Source organism: Pan paniscus, chromosome 7 (assembly GCF_029289425.2).
Source record: "Pan paniscus chromosome 7, NHGRI_mPanPan1-v2.0_pri, whole genome shotgun sequence".
Taxonomy (NCBI): Eukaryota; Metazoa; Chordata; class Mammalia; order Primates; family Hominidae; genus Pan; species Pan paniscus.
This window is the reverse complement of record NC_073256.2, coordinates 137,087,673-137,109,828: the sequence shown is the minus strand read 5'-3', so window position 1 is coordinate 137,109,828 and position 22,156 is coordinate 137,087,673. Positions and strand designations below refer to the sequence as shown.

Sequence of the window (22,156 nt, the reverse complement as noted above, 5' to 3'; positions counted from 1 at the left end):
AAAATACAAAAATTAGCTGGGTGTGGTGGTGTGTGCCTATAATCCCAGCTACTCAGGAGGCTGAGGCAGAATTGCTTGGACCCAGGAGGCAGAGGTGGCAATGAGTTGAGATCACGCCACTGCACTCCAGCCTGGTGACAGAGAGCTAAACTCTGTCTCAAAAAAAAAAAAGGACTATAGCATGATCTCTCTGTATGAAAAACAAAAACACTTGGTGCTTTGGGAACACGTATTTGAGGCACCTAACCTATTCCAAGAGGGTGTGGGAAGATGATATTTAAGTGGAAAGCAGGAAGAAGAATGTGACTTACCCAGGTGAAGAGAGAAAGAAAGAGAAGTTAAAGCAGAGGAGAACATGGGTAAAGGGTCAGAAAGAAGATAGAGAGAAATTTTGAGATGCTAATATGGTGGATTATAGTGCTGAGGTTAGGATGGAAGCAAGCGTAGGGACGACTAGATCTGAGTTTACAACAGTACGTAATAAACCCTCTGGGGCACCTCTAGTTCTCACTAGATCTTAGGCAAAAGTAGGCCATTGCCTGGGTTCATGGCTTAGCATGTGGGTTCCAGCCCCACTCAAATGCTTAGCCAGGTGCCTGTGTCTGTGGGCAGCAATCTTGGCCAGATGACTGCTAACCTATATTAAGGAGTTGATGCTTTCTCTTCAGGACAGTGGGAAACCCTGCAGGGCGTGACTCAGAGGAACTAGGTGGTCAGATTAGAATTTTAGGATGATCTGTCCGGCTGCAGCATGGAAGATTTCTTAGAAGATTTCAAACTGGAGTCAAGGAGAATGGTTAGGAGACCTACTCGGTGGTCCAGATGAGAGATAATTGTGGCCTGACCTAAAGTTGTGGCATTCATTGGCGTCGGTGCCATCATGACTAATTAAGAGAAGTGTATCAGCAGACTTCAAGAGGCAAAAGTCTTGCTCTTTCTCACCAAAGCCTGTCTTGGTGAGAGACACAAAATAATGGATTTGCTGAACCATTATTTAGACTCAGTGAGAAAATAGATTCTTCTATTTTTTAAAAACAACTTTATTGAGGTATAAATAATATATAAAAACTATACTTATTTAATGTATACAATTTGATGTGTTTGGACATATGCAAATATCCATAAAACCATCACTACAACCAAAGTAATGAATGTATCCATCACCTCTATCCAAAGGGAAATAGGTTCTACTTTTTTTTTGAGACAGAGCCTGGCTCTGTCACCCAGGCTGGAGTGCACTGGCGCCATCACAGCTCACTGCAGGCTTGACCTCCTGGGCTCAAGGGATCCTCCCACCTCAGCCTCCTGAGTAGATGGGACTACAGGTATGTGCCACCACACCTGGCTAATTTTTAATTTTTTTTTTTTATAGAAACAGTCTGACTTTGTTGCCCAGCCTGGTCTGGAACTCCTGGGCTCAAGTGATCTTCCCAAAGTGCTGGGATTACAGACATGAGGCACTGTGCCCAGCCTGGAAATCGGTTCTTAACAATAGAAATTACAAAGAGCAGTAGGAAGAGAAACAGAAAGAGATTTCTTCTGTCTCCTAAGCTGGCCCAAAGGAGCATCCCCTTTCCTTCCTTCATTTATGTAATAACCTCGCTTGAGCCTGACAAAAACATTTATGTTTGTGACAACTTATTCCATTCTTTCTTTCCAAGGGGGTATTGAAGACTTTCATTCATTGCCTCAAAAAGCAATTCATGCTTTCAAGATTGTGTAATTGCACCGAGTTAAATTTTTACAGGCCCTGGCGTGGGTGAGACATGAGCCTGCAGGACGAAGGTGTGAGAAGTGCAGAGAGTCAGGCAACAGTGCGATTAGCCACAGGGAGAATTTGGGTTGCTATGTGTAAATATCCTCAGCCACCAGCCCAGGGGTGCTTGCAGGGCTAGTCCTTGAGCTGGAAAAACCACTAATGAACACAATCACTCAGATTTTTCTCTAGTTTTCTTTTTTTTTGAGACAGAGTCTTGCTCTGTTGCCCAGGCTGAATTGAAGTGGTGCAATCTCAGCTCACTGCAACCTCCGCCTCCTGGGTTCAAGAGATTCTCCTGCCTCAGCCTCCCTAGTAGCGGGGATTACAGGCATGCACCACCACACCTGGCCAATTTTTCTATTTTGGTAGAGATGGGGTTTTGCCATGTTGGCCAGGCTGGTCTCGAATTCCTGACCTCAAGTGATCCACCCACCTCAGCCTCCCAAAGTGCTGGGATTACAGGTGTCAGCCAGTGCATCCGGCCTTTAGATGTTTCTCTAATTTTCTAACCAAGTTATTAAAATTCTGTTATTTTAACCAAAGGAAAAATCCCTGCCATAAAAGAGCAAGGTGTATTCCTAGAGTTTTCCCCACCTAGGCATTGGGATGCTCAATAAGACCTACTTTCTCTGGGGCCTCCTTTGGTCTCTCGAAATTCCTTTCAGAGTTAAAATTCCATGCTTTCATGAAATGTTTGCATTTTGAAGTTTCAGCACACAATAGGATCTCAATGCATATCTGTCAAAGGGAGGAATGAGCATTTTTTGTGCCAGACCCAAGGCTAGACTGGGAGACACAAAGATAAAGGAAAAAGGTCCTTACTAATGCTCACAGTGCAGCAGCAGAGTTGGTCTTATACACAGGTGACAACCGGGCACTGTCCTAGGAGCTGTCCTAGCTGGGGAATCATAGAGAAGGGAACGGCATGAGGGATGGTGGAGCGGAATCTGAGCAAAGGTTTGCCAGATGTGCAGGCAAGCCCATTCAAAGCAGTGGAAGTGAGACAAAGGTCCACTAATTATGCTACACAACTTGAAATAGACATGTGAGGCTTACATGCAAGAACAGCTCCCCTGGAGCTTGCAGGATAATTGTCTGACCAGCTGACAGCAAAATCAAGATACCCTGTGGCTCCTTGCTGCAGTGTCTGATGCAGACAGATGGTTGTATCTGACCAGTAGATTGCCTACGGAGGGTCAGCACCCCAAGGGCCGATTTCAGGTGTATTTTGGAGACACCTCCTGAGGGCTTGTATTCAGATCTATTTAGGAGACAGCACATACAGGTCTGGCACATAAGAATAGTACAAAGAAAATAAAGAAATTGTGGGAGAGGGGTGCAGGTGAATAGATGATCTGCCCTTGGTGAACAGAACCAAGTTCCATAAAGCCAACAGACTCTGCCTACTAGTGGCACTGGTGAATATATGGTAGGAAGAACTAGATCCTTTCCATCAACTTTAAAAAAAATTTTATTTAGACGGAGTCTCACTCTGTCACCCAGGCTGGAGTGCACTGGCACAATCTTGGCTCACTGTAACTTCCACCTCCTGGGTTCAAGCAATTCTTGTGCCTCAGCCTCCCAAGTAGCTGGGACTACAGGTGCTCACCACCATGCCTGGCTTTTTTTTTTTTTAAATTTTGTATTTTTAATAGAGATGGGGTTTCTTCAAGTTGGCCAGGCTGGTCTCTAACTCCTGGCCTCAGGCAAGCCACCCACCTAGGCCTCCCAAAATGTTGGGATTACAAGCGTGAGCCACCCTACCCAGCCTTCATCAACTTTTTGTGCTAGGAATGAACGTAACCTATCTCTCCCTTCACTTTCTGTGAATTACTCTTCAACTTCATCTAAATCTTTCCACTGTCCTAGCTCATAGCAAGCAGAACACAGATGATCATCTGGCAGAAGAATCCTGCATGGTATGTGAAGTTTTCCTAGAATAATGGTTTGCAGTACTTTTTAAAGCATCAGAACCCCCTTTCGATATTAAATATTGCTTAGAAGAACAATATACAAACAGCTGTGATCAAGCAACAAGTGTAAACATGCATTGGTATTTACAATGTCCCAGGTGCTGTGCTATGCACTTGTATGTGTGTTTTTTCATTTAATCTTCACAATTCTATGATGTGGTATCTATAAAGTAGGAATTACTTCTATCCTTTTTTAAGAGATGAGGAAGCAGGACACCAAAAGTTACAGGTAATGTGTGGCAAATCTAGATTTTGACTCTGGAAGTTTGCCCTCAATGTGGGGGTCCTGATGGTGCAGGAGGTCCTGTTCATATGGCCCAGCTGGGACAGGCTGGGGCGGTAGGAGGCACAGCTGAGCCCTGTTGAAATCCATCTCTCTTTCCTGCTCTTCTGGGGTAACAGGTGTAGCTAAGTGTCTCCATTCTCCTTCTTCCTTATACTCTCTCACCTTGGGGCTCAGGAATTTGGATGATTTACCAGGCTGCTGTGAAATTTGGTCTAAGAAACATTGCCTTGGTTCATCCTTCAAGATCTCTACCAGAGTACATATTCCATCATATACACTCAATAGGAGAGTGATGCTTATGGACAAATGGGTCTTCAAAAGTGGAAGTTAATACCAATCACAACAGACAAGGTGTTGTATGATTCTATTTATATGAAATGACCAGAACAGGCAAACCTATAGAAACAGAATTCTGTCTCTATGAATGGTTACTGAGGCCTGGGAGAGTGAGGGGTACAAGGGGAATGACTGTTAATAAGTATGGGGTTCCTTTTGGATTTGGAGTGATGAAATATTCTAAAATTGATTGTGGTGATGGTTATATACTTTTGTGACTATCCTAAAAACCATGGAATGGTACCATTTAAATTGGTGAATTGTACATTATGTGACTAGGTCTCAATAATGCTGTTAAAAACAACAACAACAACAAAAATCACCCAAAAATGAAAGCAGAGAATCTTGTTTAAAGTTCATTAAGTGTGTTACTTCATTTCCTTCTACAACGTCTGTGGAATGCCGTTGCTGACTAGGCAGCCTGCCACACATGGGGCACAGGAGAAAAGAGCTCTTGGTCAAGAATAATCATGACACAGCAGCAGGAAGCAGCCTTGACTGCACTAATAGCATGTCATGAGCAAGCAGAGAAGAGGCCCAGAGCCTGGCAGGGGAGCTTGTGTTGAACCCAAACCCAGATTTTACCAGTAGGGAAACTCCTTAGGGAGCCAGGCTGGGGCACGGATGTTTTAGTAGAGCTAGCACCACTTGAAAGGTTGGAAAAATGAGAGGGCAGGGCTTGTTTGGGGGTTTGCATGCCTAGATAACAGATTATGTGGGGAGAGACCAAGGAGAAGAGGACTAAAGATAAGCAGAAGCTGAATGACCCCATTCCCTGAATCATTCATTCATCTCTTCACTCCTTTATTGAGCCTCACTTGTGTCATGCAGAGGCTAGGTCAGTTGTTCTCAAGCTTGGCTTTTCGAATTACCTAAATCTCACCTCAGTGATAGCTGGTCTGAGTGTGCTTTGGGCATGAAGATTGTTAAGAGCCTGGGAGATTCTAATTTTAGTTGATGTTGAAATTCAGTAGGCTGTATGATAGAGATAAAGAAAAAATTAAAAAAAAGATTAAGGCAAATATGGTGCTGGCACCTGGTGTGTACAATCAACAATGCTTTCTGAGTTGCCTACTAGGTACGAGATACAGTGCTGAGTAAAACATAAGAGTCTCAGTCCTCATGAAGGTTCAGACTAGTGGAAACAACAGAAAATAAGCAAGTGGGCAGACTGAGAAGCTTTTCATCACAACATCAGATAACTGATATGAAGGAAACAGGAAAGGTTAAAAGATAGCCAATAACGAAGAAAAAGATGGCTCATTAGATTGGCTGGTCAAGGAAGAACTCCTTCTTTTTTTAACATTTACTTACATATGTACATATAAATGCATACATATATATGTACAATCATCAACACAAATTACCATCTCCAAAAATTCCTCATGCCCCACTGTAATTTTTTTTTTTAATTTTACTTTAAGTTCTGGGATACCTGTGCTGAACGTGCAGATTTGTTACATTGGTATACATGTGCCATGGTGGTTTGCTGCACCTATCAACCCGTCATTTAGTTTTTAAGCCCTGCATGCATCAGGTATTTGTCCTACTGCTCACCCTCCCCTTGTCCCCCAACCCCCAACAGGCCTTGGTGAGTGATGTTCCCCTCCCTGTGTCCGTGTGTTCTCATTGTTCACCTGTCACTTATGAGTGAGAACATGCGGTATTTGGTTTTCTGTTCCTGTGTTAGTTCGCTGAGAATGATGGTTTCCAGCTTCATCCATGTCCCTGCAAAGGACATGAACTTATTCTTTTTATGACTGCATAGTATTCCATGGTATATATGTGCTATATTTTCTTTATCCAGTTTATCATTGATGGACATTTGGATTGGTTCCAAGTCTTTGCTATTGTGAATAGTGCTGCAATAAACATGCGTGTGCATGTGTCTTTATAGTAGAATGATTTATAATCCTTTGGGTATATACCCAGTAATGGGATGGCTGGGTCAAATGGTATTTCTAGCTCTGGATCCTTGAGGAATCACCACACTGTCTTCCACAGTGGTTGAACTAATTTACACTCCCAACAGTGTAAAAGCGTTCTTATTTCTCCACATCCTCGCCAGCATCTGTTGTTTCCTGACTTTTTAATGATCACCATTCTAACTGGCATGAGGTGGTATCTCACTGTGGTTTTGATTTTCGTTTCCCTAATAACCAGTGATGATGAGTTTTTTTCATATGTTTGTTGACTGCATAAATGTCTTTTTTTTTGAGAAGTGTCTGTTCATATCCCAGGAAGAAGTCTTTGAGCAGGTGACATTAAGCCAGCACCTGAAGTATGAGTAGAAATTGGCCTTGGAAGGTCTATGGAAGAATGTTCCTGGCAGTGGGCACATGCTGGGTGCATGTGCTGTTGTTGTTGTTGCTGTTGTTGTTGTTACTGTTGCAAGGAACGGGCACATATTCAGACTCCATGAGGAAACATGGTGTGTGGGAGGGACTTTAATGTGTTTATAGGCTGTAAGGTTTTATTTATCCGTGTATGTGAAGAATCAAAGATGCTTGATTATAGTTGCTTTATAAATGCCTACTGAATAAATGAACTGATGTTATCAGTAGAGAAGAAGTTGAAAGGAAAGGCGATGGTTGATGAGTTTTCCATAGGAAGTGGGAAGAGAGGGAATCTACAGTGCACAGAAAAAGAGGTACCTCTGAGGTAGGAAGGGAGAAGTGGAGAATAGATATATTTTTCTGGTGCAGGGACAGGAAATAGAATTTCCTTCTGATAGCTACTGTGTTCTTTATTGGGGGAAAAGAGTTTGTTTGCTGAAAGCAAGCCAGGTGGGAGTGGGATCAGGGTTCTAAAGAGGTGGGAAGTGTTACTTTGCATAATTAGAGAAGTGAGCTGGCTGGGGACATTTGTAAGGACTGAGGTGGTGCTGAGTGCCCAGCCAGGGGTAGGCCAGACATCAGTGGTGGTGCCAATGGCCATGATTTTGGAATGATGTTTACCTCTAGCAGATAGCTACATCTTGGGTGGAGAATTTGCAGATGGGTATGGCAATGGTAGGACAAAGAAATGAACAAATTGAAGTGGAAGGAGAGACAGATTGAAATTGATATTAAAGACTAGTCGGAGACATAGAGGAAGTATTGTCAAGAAGGAGCTGAGGTCAGACGCAGTGGCTCACGCCTGTAATCCCAGCTGTTTGGGAGGCCAGGGCAGGTGGATCACTTCAGGTCAGGAGTTCGAGACCAGCCTGGCAAATATAGTGAAACTCCACCTCTACTAAAAATAGAAAAATTACCCAGTTGTAGTAGTGGGCTCCTGTAATCTCAGCTACATGGGAGGCTGAGACAGGAGAATCGCTTGAATTCAGGAGATGGAGGTTGCAGTGAGCAGAGATTGTGCCACTGCACTTCAGCCTGGGCGATAGAGCAAGACTCCGTCTGAAAACAAACAAACAAACAAAAGAAAACCCTGAATATAAGAAGAGGAAGGAACAAGGGATAAACTTCTAATGAGTCCAAAGCCAGATGTATGATGAGAATGAGGGAGTGAGAGGACTGGGAGAAAGAGAGTGCCTTGTTATTCCATGGTAAGCACTGCACATATTAAAGTACTTTAAAATATAACAGCTATCTTTTACTGAGTATAACTCCATGCCTGCAGAAAGGCTAAGGGTTTTATCTACAGAATTTCATTTAATCCTCATAGTATATATTACAACTCCAGTTTTACTGATGAGAAAACTGAGGCTTGGTGAGGTTAAATGTATTGCTCACATTTTCGCAGCTAGGAAGAAGAAATTGCATCTGTCTGATGAAGCAAATGCCCCTAACTACCGAGCTAAGTGATGTTGATCTATATCTTTTTGTTGTTGTTGGAAAACAATGCATGACTCCTGTATCCTTCTCTTGTGAATTGATGCCCCAGAGCCAGTTATATTAACACATTCAGCACTGCAAGATGAAGTCCACATCCCCTAGAGTGACACAGGAGGCTGGTCAGAGTCCATCCCACACCCCCTTCTCTAGATTCACCCTCCCACACCGTCTGCTCCTGCTTGCCCCGACTATTTTCAAGTTCACTGAACACACCACAGCAGCTTTGTACCTGGTGCTGTCTGGGTCGGTGATGTCCTTTCCCCTCTTCTTCTCCTGGCTGGCTCCTCCAAGTCCTTCAAAATTGAGAGTGAGTGTCACCCCCTTTCCACTTTTCTGAGCTGAAAACAGTGAAAGTACTATTGCCTTTCACACTGGGCGGGTCTAGGTCTAGGGCTTCTCTGCAGACCTCCACCATAACTCTCTGCCATCCCTCAACCCCGCCTCCGTCACATTAAAATTCTGTGATGCTGACTGCTTGTCCATTGTTCATTTCACAAGCTCACAGCCCCTTCCCTTTTGTTTAGTATTTCACTGTCTGGAAGGACCCAGAAATAAGATAGGAAGAGGTGCTGATAGTAGTTAGTGATAGACTTTGCTAGCAGCCCGGGGAACACCTGGCTTGTACCTCTAAGTGGCTAGTCTGGTTACCACAGCATCCTTTTAGCAGTAGACTATTTTTTTTTAAATGTAGCCAGTAAATTCAAGATATCTGTGAATATCAAGGAACAAAACATCTATTATCTAATAAAACAATTTGACACTCACTTTTGTAATTCAAAAATTAAAATAACTGTAGCTACTATTGCTTTATATTAATTGTGTTCTCGTTAGTAGTGTGGGTCACTCAGCAGGGTGGTGGGTGGTTTCGTGGATGTGGACTGGATGCCAATTAAGAAGACCTGGATTTCACTTTCTGGTTGGGTGATGGGGCAAATCCTTTTCTGAGCTTCTAATTCTTTATGTGTAAAATGGCAGTAGTAGGAGAGCCTCCTCGGCATTGTTTGGGAGGCCAAATGACAGCATGATTGTGAAAAGCCCTTTGTAAACTGTAGCGTGTTTTAGAAAAAAAAAATGGTGGTGATATTTTCCAGAGCGTCAGAGGAACTTAAACAGCATAGGCCTGCCCCTGTTTGACCTGGAAATGCTAGTTCAGGGAATGCATTAACAACACAGCAGGAAACTTGTGCTGCGAAATCCTTTTGGAAACAGACTGAATCCTACAGAATGAAAGAGAAACGGCAAACCAAACCTCACAGAGGTTCTCCTTGAAAGATGAAAAATTAACTAGGCATTGTCGGGGGTGGGAATGTGGATGGCGGCGCTGGACGCCCCGTCTTCAGCCTCCCGACACTTTCCTTCTCCAAAGCCATTTTAGTCAAAGGTCATGTGTGTGTCTTGTCAAAGGCCAGCTTCCAATGGAATCATTGTCCCCCGGGACAGCGGCCCCCTGACTACATCTGCACTGGAGAAATCCCAAAAGCAAACGGCCAGTGCAAACAAGAGCAGTCCGCAGCAGCCGTCCCGAGCACAGCTCCCAGGTCGCGGGGCTGCAGCCCAGGCCGCGTCCGCAGCGCCCGGGCAGGAACAGACGCCGAGACTCCCGCAGCATGACCCGCCACGCCGATCGGGTACGGTATGCGCCTCTCTCTACCCGTCCTCCATTGCTTGGGCTCCCAGGTCACAGCTGCCATTCTGTCAAGCAGAGAAACCTTGCAAAGGGCCTCCAGGTTTGCCGGAAAACAGTCCCTGTTGGGCTGTGTTCCCGTGCACTCAGCTGGAGCAATTTGCAGGCGCGCAAATGCGGAGCTCAACTCATTTCAAGTTTTCATTGCCAGAGAATGAATTTGTAAATATCGAGTTTGTCTCTGGTTTCTGGAAAGCGAGCCGGTCCAACTTGCAGGACTCTCGGTTCACCACGGCTCCAGACTGCAAGCGGGCGACCCTCAGCCCTACCAGCCGCAGGGCACTGCAAGTTCTGCCCTCCTGGGCGGCGAGACGGGCCCGGCTTCTTGTTTATTACCTGTGGGACAGGGGCTTGGCAAGAAGGACGGGGATTTTTAAAACAATATGTTTAGTAATGTCCTCTGGACTCCCACACTTGCCTCCAGGAGACAGAATCATCTCCCTGAAGGAGGGAGCCCCTTCCCCACAACGCGCCGATCGCAGGCTCCACAAAGATGCTGATTGACGTGCACAATTCGGCACAGCCAGTTTCTTGGTCCTTTGTCCTTTTCTATTTGAACAAGCCTTTCAAACGGATCTGGCTAATTTTGGATAAGACTAGAGGGAGCCCTGGGTCTTAACTGATTATGGGTGCTTTAGATCTGGACTTGGAAATCTCCAAGGGCGAACACTGGGGAGCGTCCGCAGGGGCAGTGGGCACAGCCGGTCTTCAGGTGCGGAGCGGGGGTCAAAGGGTTCCAGCGATTGCTGGGCTTCCACACTCTGGTTTCATTTTAACAAGTGAAGCACGAGCCGCTTCTCACTGATAGAGGGAATGGAAACAAAAGCCGCTCTAGTGCCCAGCAGGATGGAGAGGGAACCCGATTCTGGTATTGCTTATGTATTTATCACATACCCAGTTCCACGGAGCACAGGTTTTCTGCACTTCTGCTCATCAGGTATTTAATGGAGCTTCCGGTTTCCCCCGCACTGGTCACCTCTGGCTGCCACCTCAGTTTTCTGCTCCTCTTCCCACCAAACTCCTTGAAAGAGTGGGTGGCCTTTGCTGTCTCCCGACATGTCCTCACTACCGTTTCCTCCTTCACACTCAGTCACCTGGCATCCGCCCTCACCTCTGAGGGCCAACCTTTGGCAAGGCCGCCGAAGACCTCCTTGTAGCAAAACCATAGAGCATTTTCAACTCCCCCCCTCCCACGCACACACACAGTCTCTGTGTCATTTTGAACTATTGGTCCTTTCCTTTCTCTTTTTGACTCTGTCCTGGATGCTGCAATCCCATGCTTCCCGGGATTCCTTCTGACCTTTTGAGTTACAATTTAATACTTAAAGGGCTTCACTTCATAAATGTTTGTGTGCACTGCTCTTTCTTCTTGACTCTCTTCCCTTGTCATCCTGCAGTCTCTCTGGATAATCTCATTCACTCCAGCGGCTTTAACCACTACATATACATGGTGTCTCCCAAACGTAGCCTAATCTTTCTCCTAAAATTCCAGTCTCTACTTTGATGTTCCATAGAGCACCTTAAAATCACCGAGTTAGGACCTGGATCTGTCTTCTCCCTTCTTCTCCCAGGCCTGCTCTTCCTCTTTTCTTTGCCACTGCTTAAATGGCATTTCTCAAGTTGTCCAAGTCAGACACAACAGAATCACCCTAGGTGACTTCTTCCCTTTCATTCATGACAATCATCACCAAGCCCTGTCTGATCTCGTTGCTGAGTGTAATTCATACACATACCTGTGTCTCCACCTCCCCCACCACTGTTATACTTACGGCCAGTATTCCCTCAAATTCCATTCTGGCCGCAACTTCCCATTAGTCTCATCTGGGGCCAGTCCTGCCCAGCCCATACCTCCATTTTGTTTCTGCACTGTGTCAAATGATCTTTCTTTCTTTTTTTTGAGATGGAGTCTTGCTCTGTTGCCCAGACTGGAGTGCAGTGGTGCAATCTCAGCTCACTGCAACCTCCACCTCCCGGGTTGAAGCAATTCTCCTGCCTCAGCCTCCCAAGTAGCTGGGATTACAGGTGCCTGCCACCATGCCTGGCTAATTTTTTTTTTTTTTTTTTTTTGTATTTTTAGTAGAGGAGGGGTTTCACCATGTTAGCCAGGCTGGTTTTGAACTCTTGACCTCAAGTGATCTGCCTGCCTCGGCCTCCCAAAATGCTAGGATTACAGGCGTGAGCCACCGTGCCCAGACTGCGTCAAATGATCTTTCTAAAATATAATATGATCATGCAGTTCATTTTGGAAAAGTCTTCAGCAGATTCCCATTTTTATTTTCTTTCAAGAATAATTTTGGTGGATACACATTGTCCAACTTGCCTTTTACCTTCCTCTTCATTGTTATATCTTACTACTCACTCCCTCTCCACATTTTATGCACCATTTTTGTACATTTTATATACATTTTGTCCATATCATATATGAATTTAGGCATGTTAAACTTTATTAAATAAGACTTTCTTTCTGTACATCTGTGAGGGCTGTGTCTAACCTCTGTTTTTATGTAGACCCAGCTGAAAGCCCCTTTCTCTTGGAAACGATGCAGATCATCCTTCCTAATGGGTTAGGTGGCCCTCTCTTGTTCCCCCAGAGCTTCCTTTATTTCTGTGGGTCAGAGCACTTACCATTCTTTATTACAACTATCTATTTACTTGTCCATCCCACACCAGTCCTTAGGGATCAACTCTTTTTGTCTTAGTATCATTACAGTTAGTGCTTAGACCCCGGTGGGATGCTCAATGAATTTTTGTGCAATTTTTGTGAATGACCATTTATGTTTAAGCATTGAATTAGATGACAGAGATACAGAAGCTTTCAGGAAATTATCATCTATAATATGCTAAGGAATAAAGGTTAAGCATGATTATCAGGGAAAACATAGTTTTCTACTTATTTAGCAATGGAAGGGTTTAGACTTTCTGGATATTTGAGAATAATGCCTCGAGTCTGTGGGTCTATCAGCTCCCTCTCTAATTCACATCTCAACAGGTGGGCTTCTTCTATTGCTATTGCACCTATCCTAACCTTCCCCAAGAAAGAGCTGCAAGAAAGGCCTTTTGCAGTTTTGGCTCTGTTGACTTTGTGAAGGCAAAGGAATCCTCTTTAGGCTGGAACCTGGCATGGGACAAGGACACTAAAGGCCTAGATAGGTGGGCTTGTAAGAGTCCTTGGATAAGCTTGATCCAGAGAAGGCATCCAGAACCTCAGAATGGGCCAGTGGGCAAGCAAGCCCTCTAAAAACTCTGTAGAAAGTGATGGAGAATTTGGGATGCTAGAGATAAGAAAATGCAGTTTTGATTTCCTAAAAAGAGAGATGTGTGCAATCTAAACCTTCAGACAGAAAGGTGAATGATGATTAAATTTGATAGGGAGTTATTTAAACTTGAAGTTGTTCTCAAACTGTTTGAGACCAAGGTCCTTTTCTGGTATAGATACACACTACTCTTCTCAGAAAAAAATGCAGGATACACCACATATTGCACTTTGTATGAACTTTCAGTGGGTTCATGACAAGTCAACTCTGAGACTCCTTTGAGTTGTAATGAACCTCCAGTTAGGAATCTCTAATCAAAGGAGTTAATTAATTCCACAGACATTTGGGAGAGTGAAGTAGGTGGCGAATAGTGGAGCCAGCATAAGTCAAATTAGGCACGTTTTCTTTTTTGAGATGATCCCAATATCATGTGTGCTGATGACCATGAACTTGGAGTCACAGGACCTGGGCTCACATCCCTGCTCTGGCAATTGCTACTTGTGTAATTTTCTGAGAGATGATTTTATTATCTATTAAAAAACAGTAATAGGTGCTGGAGGATTTAACTAAAATAAAGTATGTGAATGCACCTGAAACATGGTTATACTCAATAAACTTTAATCAGTTCACAACATTGATTTCAGGAAGGCACAGATTCTGTTATCTTCTTCCGGATTAGAAAAGTGCATATGGGCTGGATTAATGACTGGTTGAATGCATTTATTAAAGGAGAGCTGATTAACAGATGGATTGACATGTGAATGTCTTTAGTGGCATGCTACTGGCCTCTGTCTTCATTCCTGTTTATTTAGCATCATTGATATCTATAAAGGCATAATATAAGGCTCCCATTTGCTAAGAGAAAAGGCATAAGGATTTGGAGTCCAAAAGTTATCAATAAGTTATAATCTGTTTTGACTTTTAATTTTTGGGGTGTGTGTGTGCAGAGACGGATATAAAAAGTCTTATGCATGGATCCCAAAATTCAATTGCAAATTACTAGGTATGTGTGTATGTGTATGACAGAGGCAGATGGGAAGTAGAGGGAGAGGGAAAGTGGATTGAGAAAGGAAGAGAGAGAGAGAGGAAGAGACAGAAAGTTAGAGAGAAGTGGCAGCTTTATATAGTTAAGGTTTAGAGATTTAAACGGATGATAAAATCAATAGTGATATGTTTCTTTTAAAATAGAATTTTGTTGTATTAAAAGAGGTCTAGAGGCCGGGTGCGGTGGCTCATGCCTGTAATCCCAGCTCATGCCTGTAATCCCCTCGGGAGGCCGAGGTGGGTGGATCACAAGGTCAAGAGATGGAGACCATCCTGGCCAACATGGTGAAACCCTGTCTCTACTAAAAATACAAAAATTAGCTGGGCGTGGTGGCAAGCACCTGTAGTCCCAGGTACTCGGGAGGCTGAGGAAGGAGAATTGCTTGAACAGGGAGGTGGAGGTTGCAGTGAGCCGAGATTGCACCACTGCACTCCAGCCTGGGCAACAGAGTGAGACTCTGTCTCAAAAAAAAAAAAAAAAAAAAAGAAGAAGAAAAAGAAAAAAAAAGTATAGAACATGAGACATGATAGTCATCGTACTCTGTATTGTTCAGACCATATTTAGAACAATTGTATCTAGTTCTGGGTGCTACACATTAATTTATTAGCAACTGTATTGGCTATTATTATTTGAGCACCTAATATGTGGCAACCACTCTGCTAGATGCTGGAGACAACAGTGCTGAAGAAGACCTGATCTCATGGTATTTACAAAGGAGCAGAGGTGTTAGGTGAGGAACCAGGTGATTTTAATTCAATATTATACTTGCTTTGATAGGGGAAGCTTAGGTCCTCGTGAAACCACCTGAGAAGGGATATTTAATCTAGACTTAATGGGACCAGGGTAAACATTCTTTAGGAAGTGATGTCTAAATTGAGACCCAAAGGCTGAGTAAAGATGAGGAAGGTGAAGGTGATGGAGGGAAGAGGGCTTCAAGCAGAGGTGTCAGTACCTTCAGTGAGCTGTGCAAGGGACTAAAGAAGGAATGCAAGAGAGAGGATGAGAGAAATGAGACTGGAGTGGTGGCTGAGGCCAGAATGGCATGACACTGTCCTTCTTGAAGCTGTAATTGATCTTTACGAAAATGGGGAGCCAATGAAGCTTGTAAGCAGGGCAGTGTCACAATCGGTTTGGGGTCTTGGAAAGACCAATCTGGCTGCAGTATGAACAATGAGTTGGAAGGATGGCTGGTAAGACAGAGACCACTTAGGAGGCACTGTGTCATATAAGCAAGAAAAGATGGTGGCCCTAAACAAAAGGGTAGCAGGGAAGATGACAAGAGTGGATTAATTCAAAAGCGAATTAGGAGTTATAAGAGTACGGTGACAGACTGCAGGAATGCTCTAGGAAAGATGGGTACGGATATTTAACCTGCAAAAGAGAGGATTTAGAGGGTCACAATGTCTATCTTTCCCTCTAATGTGGAGGGAGATAATCATTGTGTTTGTCTTTGAGAGGGCAGGATGAATGAATGAATGAGCCAAATGAATAAGAGACACAAGGAGATACACTTCAGCTCAGTACAATAAAGAATTTTCTAACAGGCATCCCAAGGCAATGAGTTCTTTGTCACAGAGAAATTTAAGCAAAGGCTTGATAGCAATTCTTGGAAAAGCTGGAGAGGCAGGAATATGGTTAGCCAGGCTGGAGGGCATTGACATTTCTTTTCAACCCTAGGATTTCAAGATTCTGTGTATAAAGTTCACATATCTGAGCTTGGTATTTAAGGCATCCTGGGATCCAGTCCTTTGTTGGGTGGCCATATGTCCTGGTTTCCTGGTATGGTCCTAGCTGTTTCCTGCAGCTATCAACAGCAGCCTTTTTCATGCTTGAAGGGGTCTTAGTTTGAACAATAAATTTTATGACCATCCAGCCCTACGACTTGATTTTCCTACCTCGACCCCTGACATTCTTTTAGAACTCCCATGAACTACTCATACTAAACTATTTGTTACTCTCAGAGTAGACCAGGCATTTTACTACAAGTTGGTTTACTTATGCCATTTCCTGTGTCAGGAATACCCTTGCTCTCCATTGTCTGTGTACCTCCTGGAAAATATACCTTTTCATTAAGTCCTAATCTAAATCAAATGCTAAGTCCTTCATTAAGCTTTTTTTTTTTTTAGACAGTTTTGCTCTTTTTGCCCAGGCTGGAATGTAATGGCCTGATCTCGGCTCACCACAACCTCCGCCTCCTGGGTTCAAGCGATTCTCCTGCCTCAGCCTCCCAAGTAGCTGGGATTACAGGCATGTGCCACCACACCTGGCTAATTTTGTATTTTTAGTAGAGATGGGTTTTCTCCATGTTGGTCAGGCTGGACTTGAACTCCTGACTTTGGGTGATCTGCCCGCCTCGGCCTCCCAAAGTGCTAGGATAAGAGGTGTGAGCCACCACGCCCAGCCTTTTTTCTTTTTAAATTGTCTTTTTATAATGTGATACGTTGCATTATATTACTGAATATATAATTATTTTTATACTTTTTTGAGCTCTTTCCCTAAATTATCATCTCCTAGGAGTAAGATACTAAGATCTTTGAAAAATACAGTAACCCATTGGAATGATCGGTGCTTTGTTTGAAGCAATAATCTTTCAGAGGCAAATTTTCGTTTTTTAAAAAAGGTCATATTTTCATTATATGAGTGATGGATGCATTTTGTGGAAAAAAAATCAAAAAAGGAAAGTACAAAGAAGAAACAAAAATTATCTACAATCTCACTATTTAGAGATAAGTATATTAACTCATTAATGAATATCCCGTCTATATTCTTTTATGTGTATGTAGTCTTAAAATTGGAATTGTCCATAGCCTTCTGTAACCTGCTTGTCTATAACAGCATACCACGAATATTGCCCCATGCCATTATATATTTTTCAAAAACATAATCTTCAATGGGTGTATTGTATTCTAGATGTAGCTGCCTCATGATTTGTTTGGCAAACTCCTGCTTGATATCAGGCTATTTCCACATTTATGATGTTGCAAAAAGAGCTATAATGACCAACTCCCAAGACAAACATTTATGCATCCATTTGGTCTGGGACATTTATATTTTTCTAAGATGGCAAGGCAATTATTGATGGAAAGAAGGATATTGAGTCACTAAGAAAGCATGAGTTAAAAAAAGGCTAACTTTGCTTTTAAAATGTCATTTTTATTTTATGTTACATATATCAATTATATATGAGATTTTTACATATGTGTATATACATATTAGTCCTATAAATTAATGAAGGTTCCTTGTCCGATTTGGAAATGTGTCAACAATCTGTAGGCTTAGTACCGAAGGGATTGTTAACTGATAAGTAAATTTCTTGAACAAAAAATTGAGTTTGAAATCTAAAAACTTCAGTGCCTTTGTATCAATGTGAGACATAATTTCATTCATAAGCTAAATATAAGGGAAAGTGACATGTTTGCCACAGAATAAAGGCATTTCTGTGAAAAGAGGGGCATTGCACTGCCTAGTGTTTTGGTGTTTGGAGAAGGTATGAGGCCACAGACTTGAAACCTTATTCCAAAGTAAATAATTGATCGTCTTAAAGACCCAACAAGCAGGAAGGTGTCCATTGTAGAGTGGAATATTTTTATCTGAGGAGAAGCAGGCTTTGGGATACACTGTGAACCCATTTGACCACTTTTTAATAGAATAAACGAAAGATGTTGTTATGGGTTGAATTGAATCCTCTCCCAATTCAAATGTTGAAATCATAATCCCCAGTTCCTTAGAAGGTGACCTTATTTAGAGACAGAGTCTTCAGAGAGGTATTCAAATTAAAGCAGGTCATGAGGATGGGTCCTAACCCAATATGACTGAGGTCTGTATAAAAAGGAGAGATTTAGACACAGGCACATACACAGGGAATAGATGGCCATCTACCAAGCCATGGAGTGAAGCCTCAGAAGAAACCAATCCCGCTGCCCGACACCTTGATCTCAGACTTCTCATCTCCAGAATGTGAGATGATACATTTCATTGTCTTTTCTTGTTGTTATTGTTTTGTTTTTGTTTTGGCTCACTGCAACCTCCACCTCCTAGGTTTAAGTGATTCTCCTGCCTTAGCCTCCCAAGTAGCTGGGACTACAGGCGTGTTCCACCACACCTGGCTATTTTTTGTATTTTTAGTAGAGATGGGGTTTTACCATGTTGGCCAGGTTGGTCTTGAACTGTGACCTCAAGTGATCTGCCTACCTCTTTCTCCCAAAGTGCTGGGGTAACAGGTGTGAGCCACCGCGCCTGGCTGATATATTTCATTGTGTAAGCCACCCACTACTTTGTCATATGGAGTTAACTAACCCACATTTCTTGAAAGCATAATGTCCTTAGCATGGTTTCAGCTGGTAACACTCAGTACAACATTATTTCACTTTCTAGTCACCAGAGAGTTTGCTCTTCATCATGGAAATCATCGGGACAGTGCTTTGCAGTTTCACGGCTTGCAAATCATTTTCATTTCCATTATCTCCTTGACCCTGACCAAAGCGTGTGAGATGGGAATTCTCATCCTCTCTGTTTTAGAGAGAGAAAACAGAGGTTCAGAGAGGCTAAGTGAATTGTTCAAGGTTGCACAGCTTGGAAGTGGTAGCACTGAAACTCAAACATGGGTCTTCTGATGCGACATACTGTGCTCTTTTAATTAAAACTTAATGCGTTCGTCTTCATGGACATGTCAAATATCATCTTCCTTCTCTGAAGTTTGAAAAGACATAGTTTGTAGCATGCTGAGCCACTTTCCCCCATTTTTATAACTTTCATAAGAATGATTTTATAAGCCCTCTTGTTGGACTATATGTGAAGCCTGAGGGCACCTACTCTGCCTCCGTCATCATTATCAAATATTTACCAGGAATCCTTGATTTATGCCCCTGTGTTTACTTGCAAAGAAAATTTCGTCTCCACTTAGAAGCTTTGTTTACTAACAAAATAGGCTTTCTCAGTACACAGTTTGACTACCCACAAATCCAACTGCAAAACTTTGGATATGTTGGATATATTCGAGTTTTTCCATCATTAATACTCTTCAGATATTAATTCAACATAGTGGCATGAGGGACGCCTACATTTTCCTGGAAGCTGCTTGACTTTAATCAGCAGGAACAAATGCAAGATTATCGTACTTTTCCCTTGGGTGACCTAAGCTTGTTCTTGGCACCCGTGAGTGCAGAGCACTTGGTTGTCTCAGAGTGTTTCGGTGGCTTCTACACAGGGGAGTTATTAGTTTTTAACCTTGGGGATAATTCCATAAGAATGCAATTCTTTTCCTCCCTGACAGAACAAAATATTGCTTGTGTTAGGTTATCCCTGTTATGCAATAAAACCAGTGGTTCCCAGGTGGTGAAACTGTAAGAGATCTATAGGTAGGGTTGTTAGATTTAGCAAAAAAACAACAAAACAAAAGAGACAAAAACAATAAAATCCCAGGATGCCCCAGTTAAATTTCAGTTTCAGATAAACAATGTATACTTTTTTTAGGATAAATGCATCCCTGATATTGAAAATACTAAAAAAGTATTGTACCTGGCAACCCTATCTGTAAGATAATTTTGTGGGTGGAGTGTTAATAATTTTTCGATGTTTTAAAAGTCTATGAAAATTATGCATTTACCCAAGTAAGACTTCAGAGGTTACTGACAAGGTGTTAAATTTCCTCGAGTTTGGTTGGGATTTTGTTTTTTGACCTAACTTGAAAAAGCACTGCTCATCTCGTGGGAACCACGACAATTATACTACCCATTTTCTTTTCTTTTCTTTTTTCTTTCTTTCTTTTTTTTTTTTTTTTTTTGAGACAAGAGTCTCTCACTGTGTTGCCCAGGCTGGAGTGCAGTGGCGTGATTTTGGCTCGCTGGAACCTCCACCTCCCAGGTTCAAGTGATTCTCCTGCCTCAGCCTCCTGAGCAGCTGGGATTACAGGTGTGTGCCACCACACCTGGCCAATTTAAAAAAATATATTTTTGGTAGAGACGGGGTTTCACCATGTTGGCCAGGCTGATCTCGAACTCCTGACCTCAAGTGATCCTCCTGCCTTGGCCTCCCAAAGTCCTGGGATTACAGGCATGAGGCACTGTGCCTGGCCTATACTACCCGTTTTCAATGACATATTCTAGGGGTCATGCAAAGCCCATGCATTATCTCTTGCAACGCTCAAAATCAGGGGTTGGTTAACTATGGCCTGCAGGCCAGATATTGTCCTGCCTGTTTTTGTTGTTTTCTCCAGCACGTGTAAAAGTTTTGTTTCACACTTGCAAAGCAAAAGACAGTGAAAAGAAAAAGCTGGTTCACAGAAACAGTCTTAGGAAAGGGCCCTATTAGGAATAGAAATATGTAGATCTGTAAATCTCAAATTTCAGCTGCATCAGAATCACCTGGAGGGCTTGTTTGAACACCTGCTGCTGAGCCCCACCCCTAAAGTTTCTGATCCAGTAGGTCTGGTGTGGGCAGAGGATTTGCATTTCGAACTAGTTCCCAGGTAGTGCTATTTTGACTGGTTTGGGTTCACACTTTGAGACCCATTGGTCTAGATTCTAAATAAAATTATTTATTTATATATCTATGCAATTTACTTTATTGTTTATTTATTTAATTGACAAATAAAACATTGTATGTATTTACGAGATACAACATGATGTTTTGATACATGTATACACTATTGAATGTATACATATAAAACAAACTAACATTAGTTTATCACCTCACATCCTTATCATTGGTGATGAGAATATTTAAAATCTGTTCCCTTAGCAATTTTCAAGTATATAATACATTATTATGCCCTAGTCACCATGCTGTAAAATAGAGTTTGAGAATCTAGTCCTCCTGGAGGAATAAGATATCTTTTCTAACTAAAACTTTGTACCCTTTGACCATCAGCTTCCCATTTCTCCCACCCCTATTCTCTGCTTGTATAAGTTTGATTTTTTTAGATTCCACATATAAATGCAATCATGTGGTATTTGTGTTTCTGTGCCTGGCTTATTTCATTAAGTATCATGACCTCCAGGTTCATCCAGATTGTTGCAAATGACAGGCTGTCATTCTTGTTTAAGGCTGCCTAGTATTCCATTGTGTATATATACCACATTTTCTTTATCAGTTCATCTGTTGATGGACACTTAAGTTGATTCCATATTTTGGCTATTGTGAGTAATGCTGCAATAAACATAGGAGTGCAGATATCTCTTCAACGTGCTGATTTCATTTCCTTTGGACATACACCTGGTAGTGGGATTGCTAGATCATATGGCAGTTCTATTTTTGATTGTTTGTGAAGTCCCTACACTGTTTTCCTTAATGATTGCACTAATTTACAATTCCATGAAGAGTGCTCAAGGGTTTCCTTTTCTCCACACCCTTGCCAACACTTGTTGTCTTTCTTTATTGTTGTTTTTGATAGTAGCTATTCTAACAGGTCCGAGGTGATATTTCACTGTGGTTTTGCTTTGCATTTCCCTGATGATTAGTGATGTTGAGCACCTTTCCTGTACCTGTTGGCCTTTTGTATATCTTCTTTTGAGAAATGTCTATTCAGGTTCTTCAACCATTATTTTTTATTTTACTTTAAGTTCTGGGATACATGTGCTGAACGTGCAGGTTTGTTACATAGGTATACATGTGACATGGTGGTTTGCTGCAACTATCAACCCGTTATCTAGGTTTTAAGCCCCACAAGCATGAGGTATTTGTCCTAAAGCTCTCCCTCCCCTTGCCCCTCAGCCCCCAACAGGCCCCAGTGTGTGATGTTCCCCTCCCTGTGTCCATGTATTCTCATTGTTCAACCCTCATTTAGGAGTGAGAACATGCGGTGTTTGGTTTTCTGTTCCTGTGTTAGTTTGCTGAGCATGATGGTTTCCAGCTTCATCTTTAAATCAGGTTGTTTTCTTGCTATTGTATATTTTGGATCTTAGGCCCTTATCAGATGTATGGCTTACAAATATTTTCTGTGAATATTTCCTTGGGTTGTCTTCTCACTCTGTTGAAGGTTTCCTTTGT

At 42.5% G+C, this 22,156-nt stretch overlaps 1 protein-coding gene across 8 annotated transcripts in view; it reads left to right on the top strand.

The window, feature by feature from the left end:
* Nucleotides 1–9,253: 9,253 nt before the first annotated feature.
* Nucleotides 9,254–22,156, top strand: part of ENPP2 (ectonucleotide pyrophosphatase/phosphodiesterase 2) — a 116,660-nt gene continuing 103,757 nt past the window's right edge. For 4 of the 8 annotated variants that reach the window (XM_063606471.1, XM_063606466.1, XM_063606470.1 and 1 more), the window contains exon 1: nucleotides 9,261–9,815. In XM_063606471.1, the coding sequence (XP_063462541.1) occupies nucleotides 9,795–9,815 (21 nt within the window). In that variant the 5' untranslated portion in view covers nucleotides 9,261–9,794. Of the gene's footprint in view, nucleotides 9,816–22,156 lie in introns of all 8 variants that reach the window. The other 4 variants (XM_063606472.1, XM_008976171.6, XM_055116882.2 and 1 more) reach the window with 3 other exon arrangements.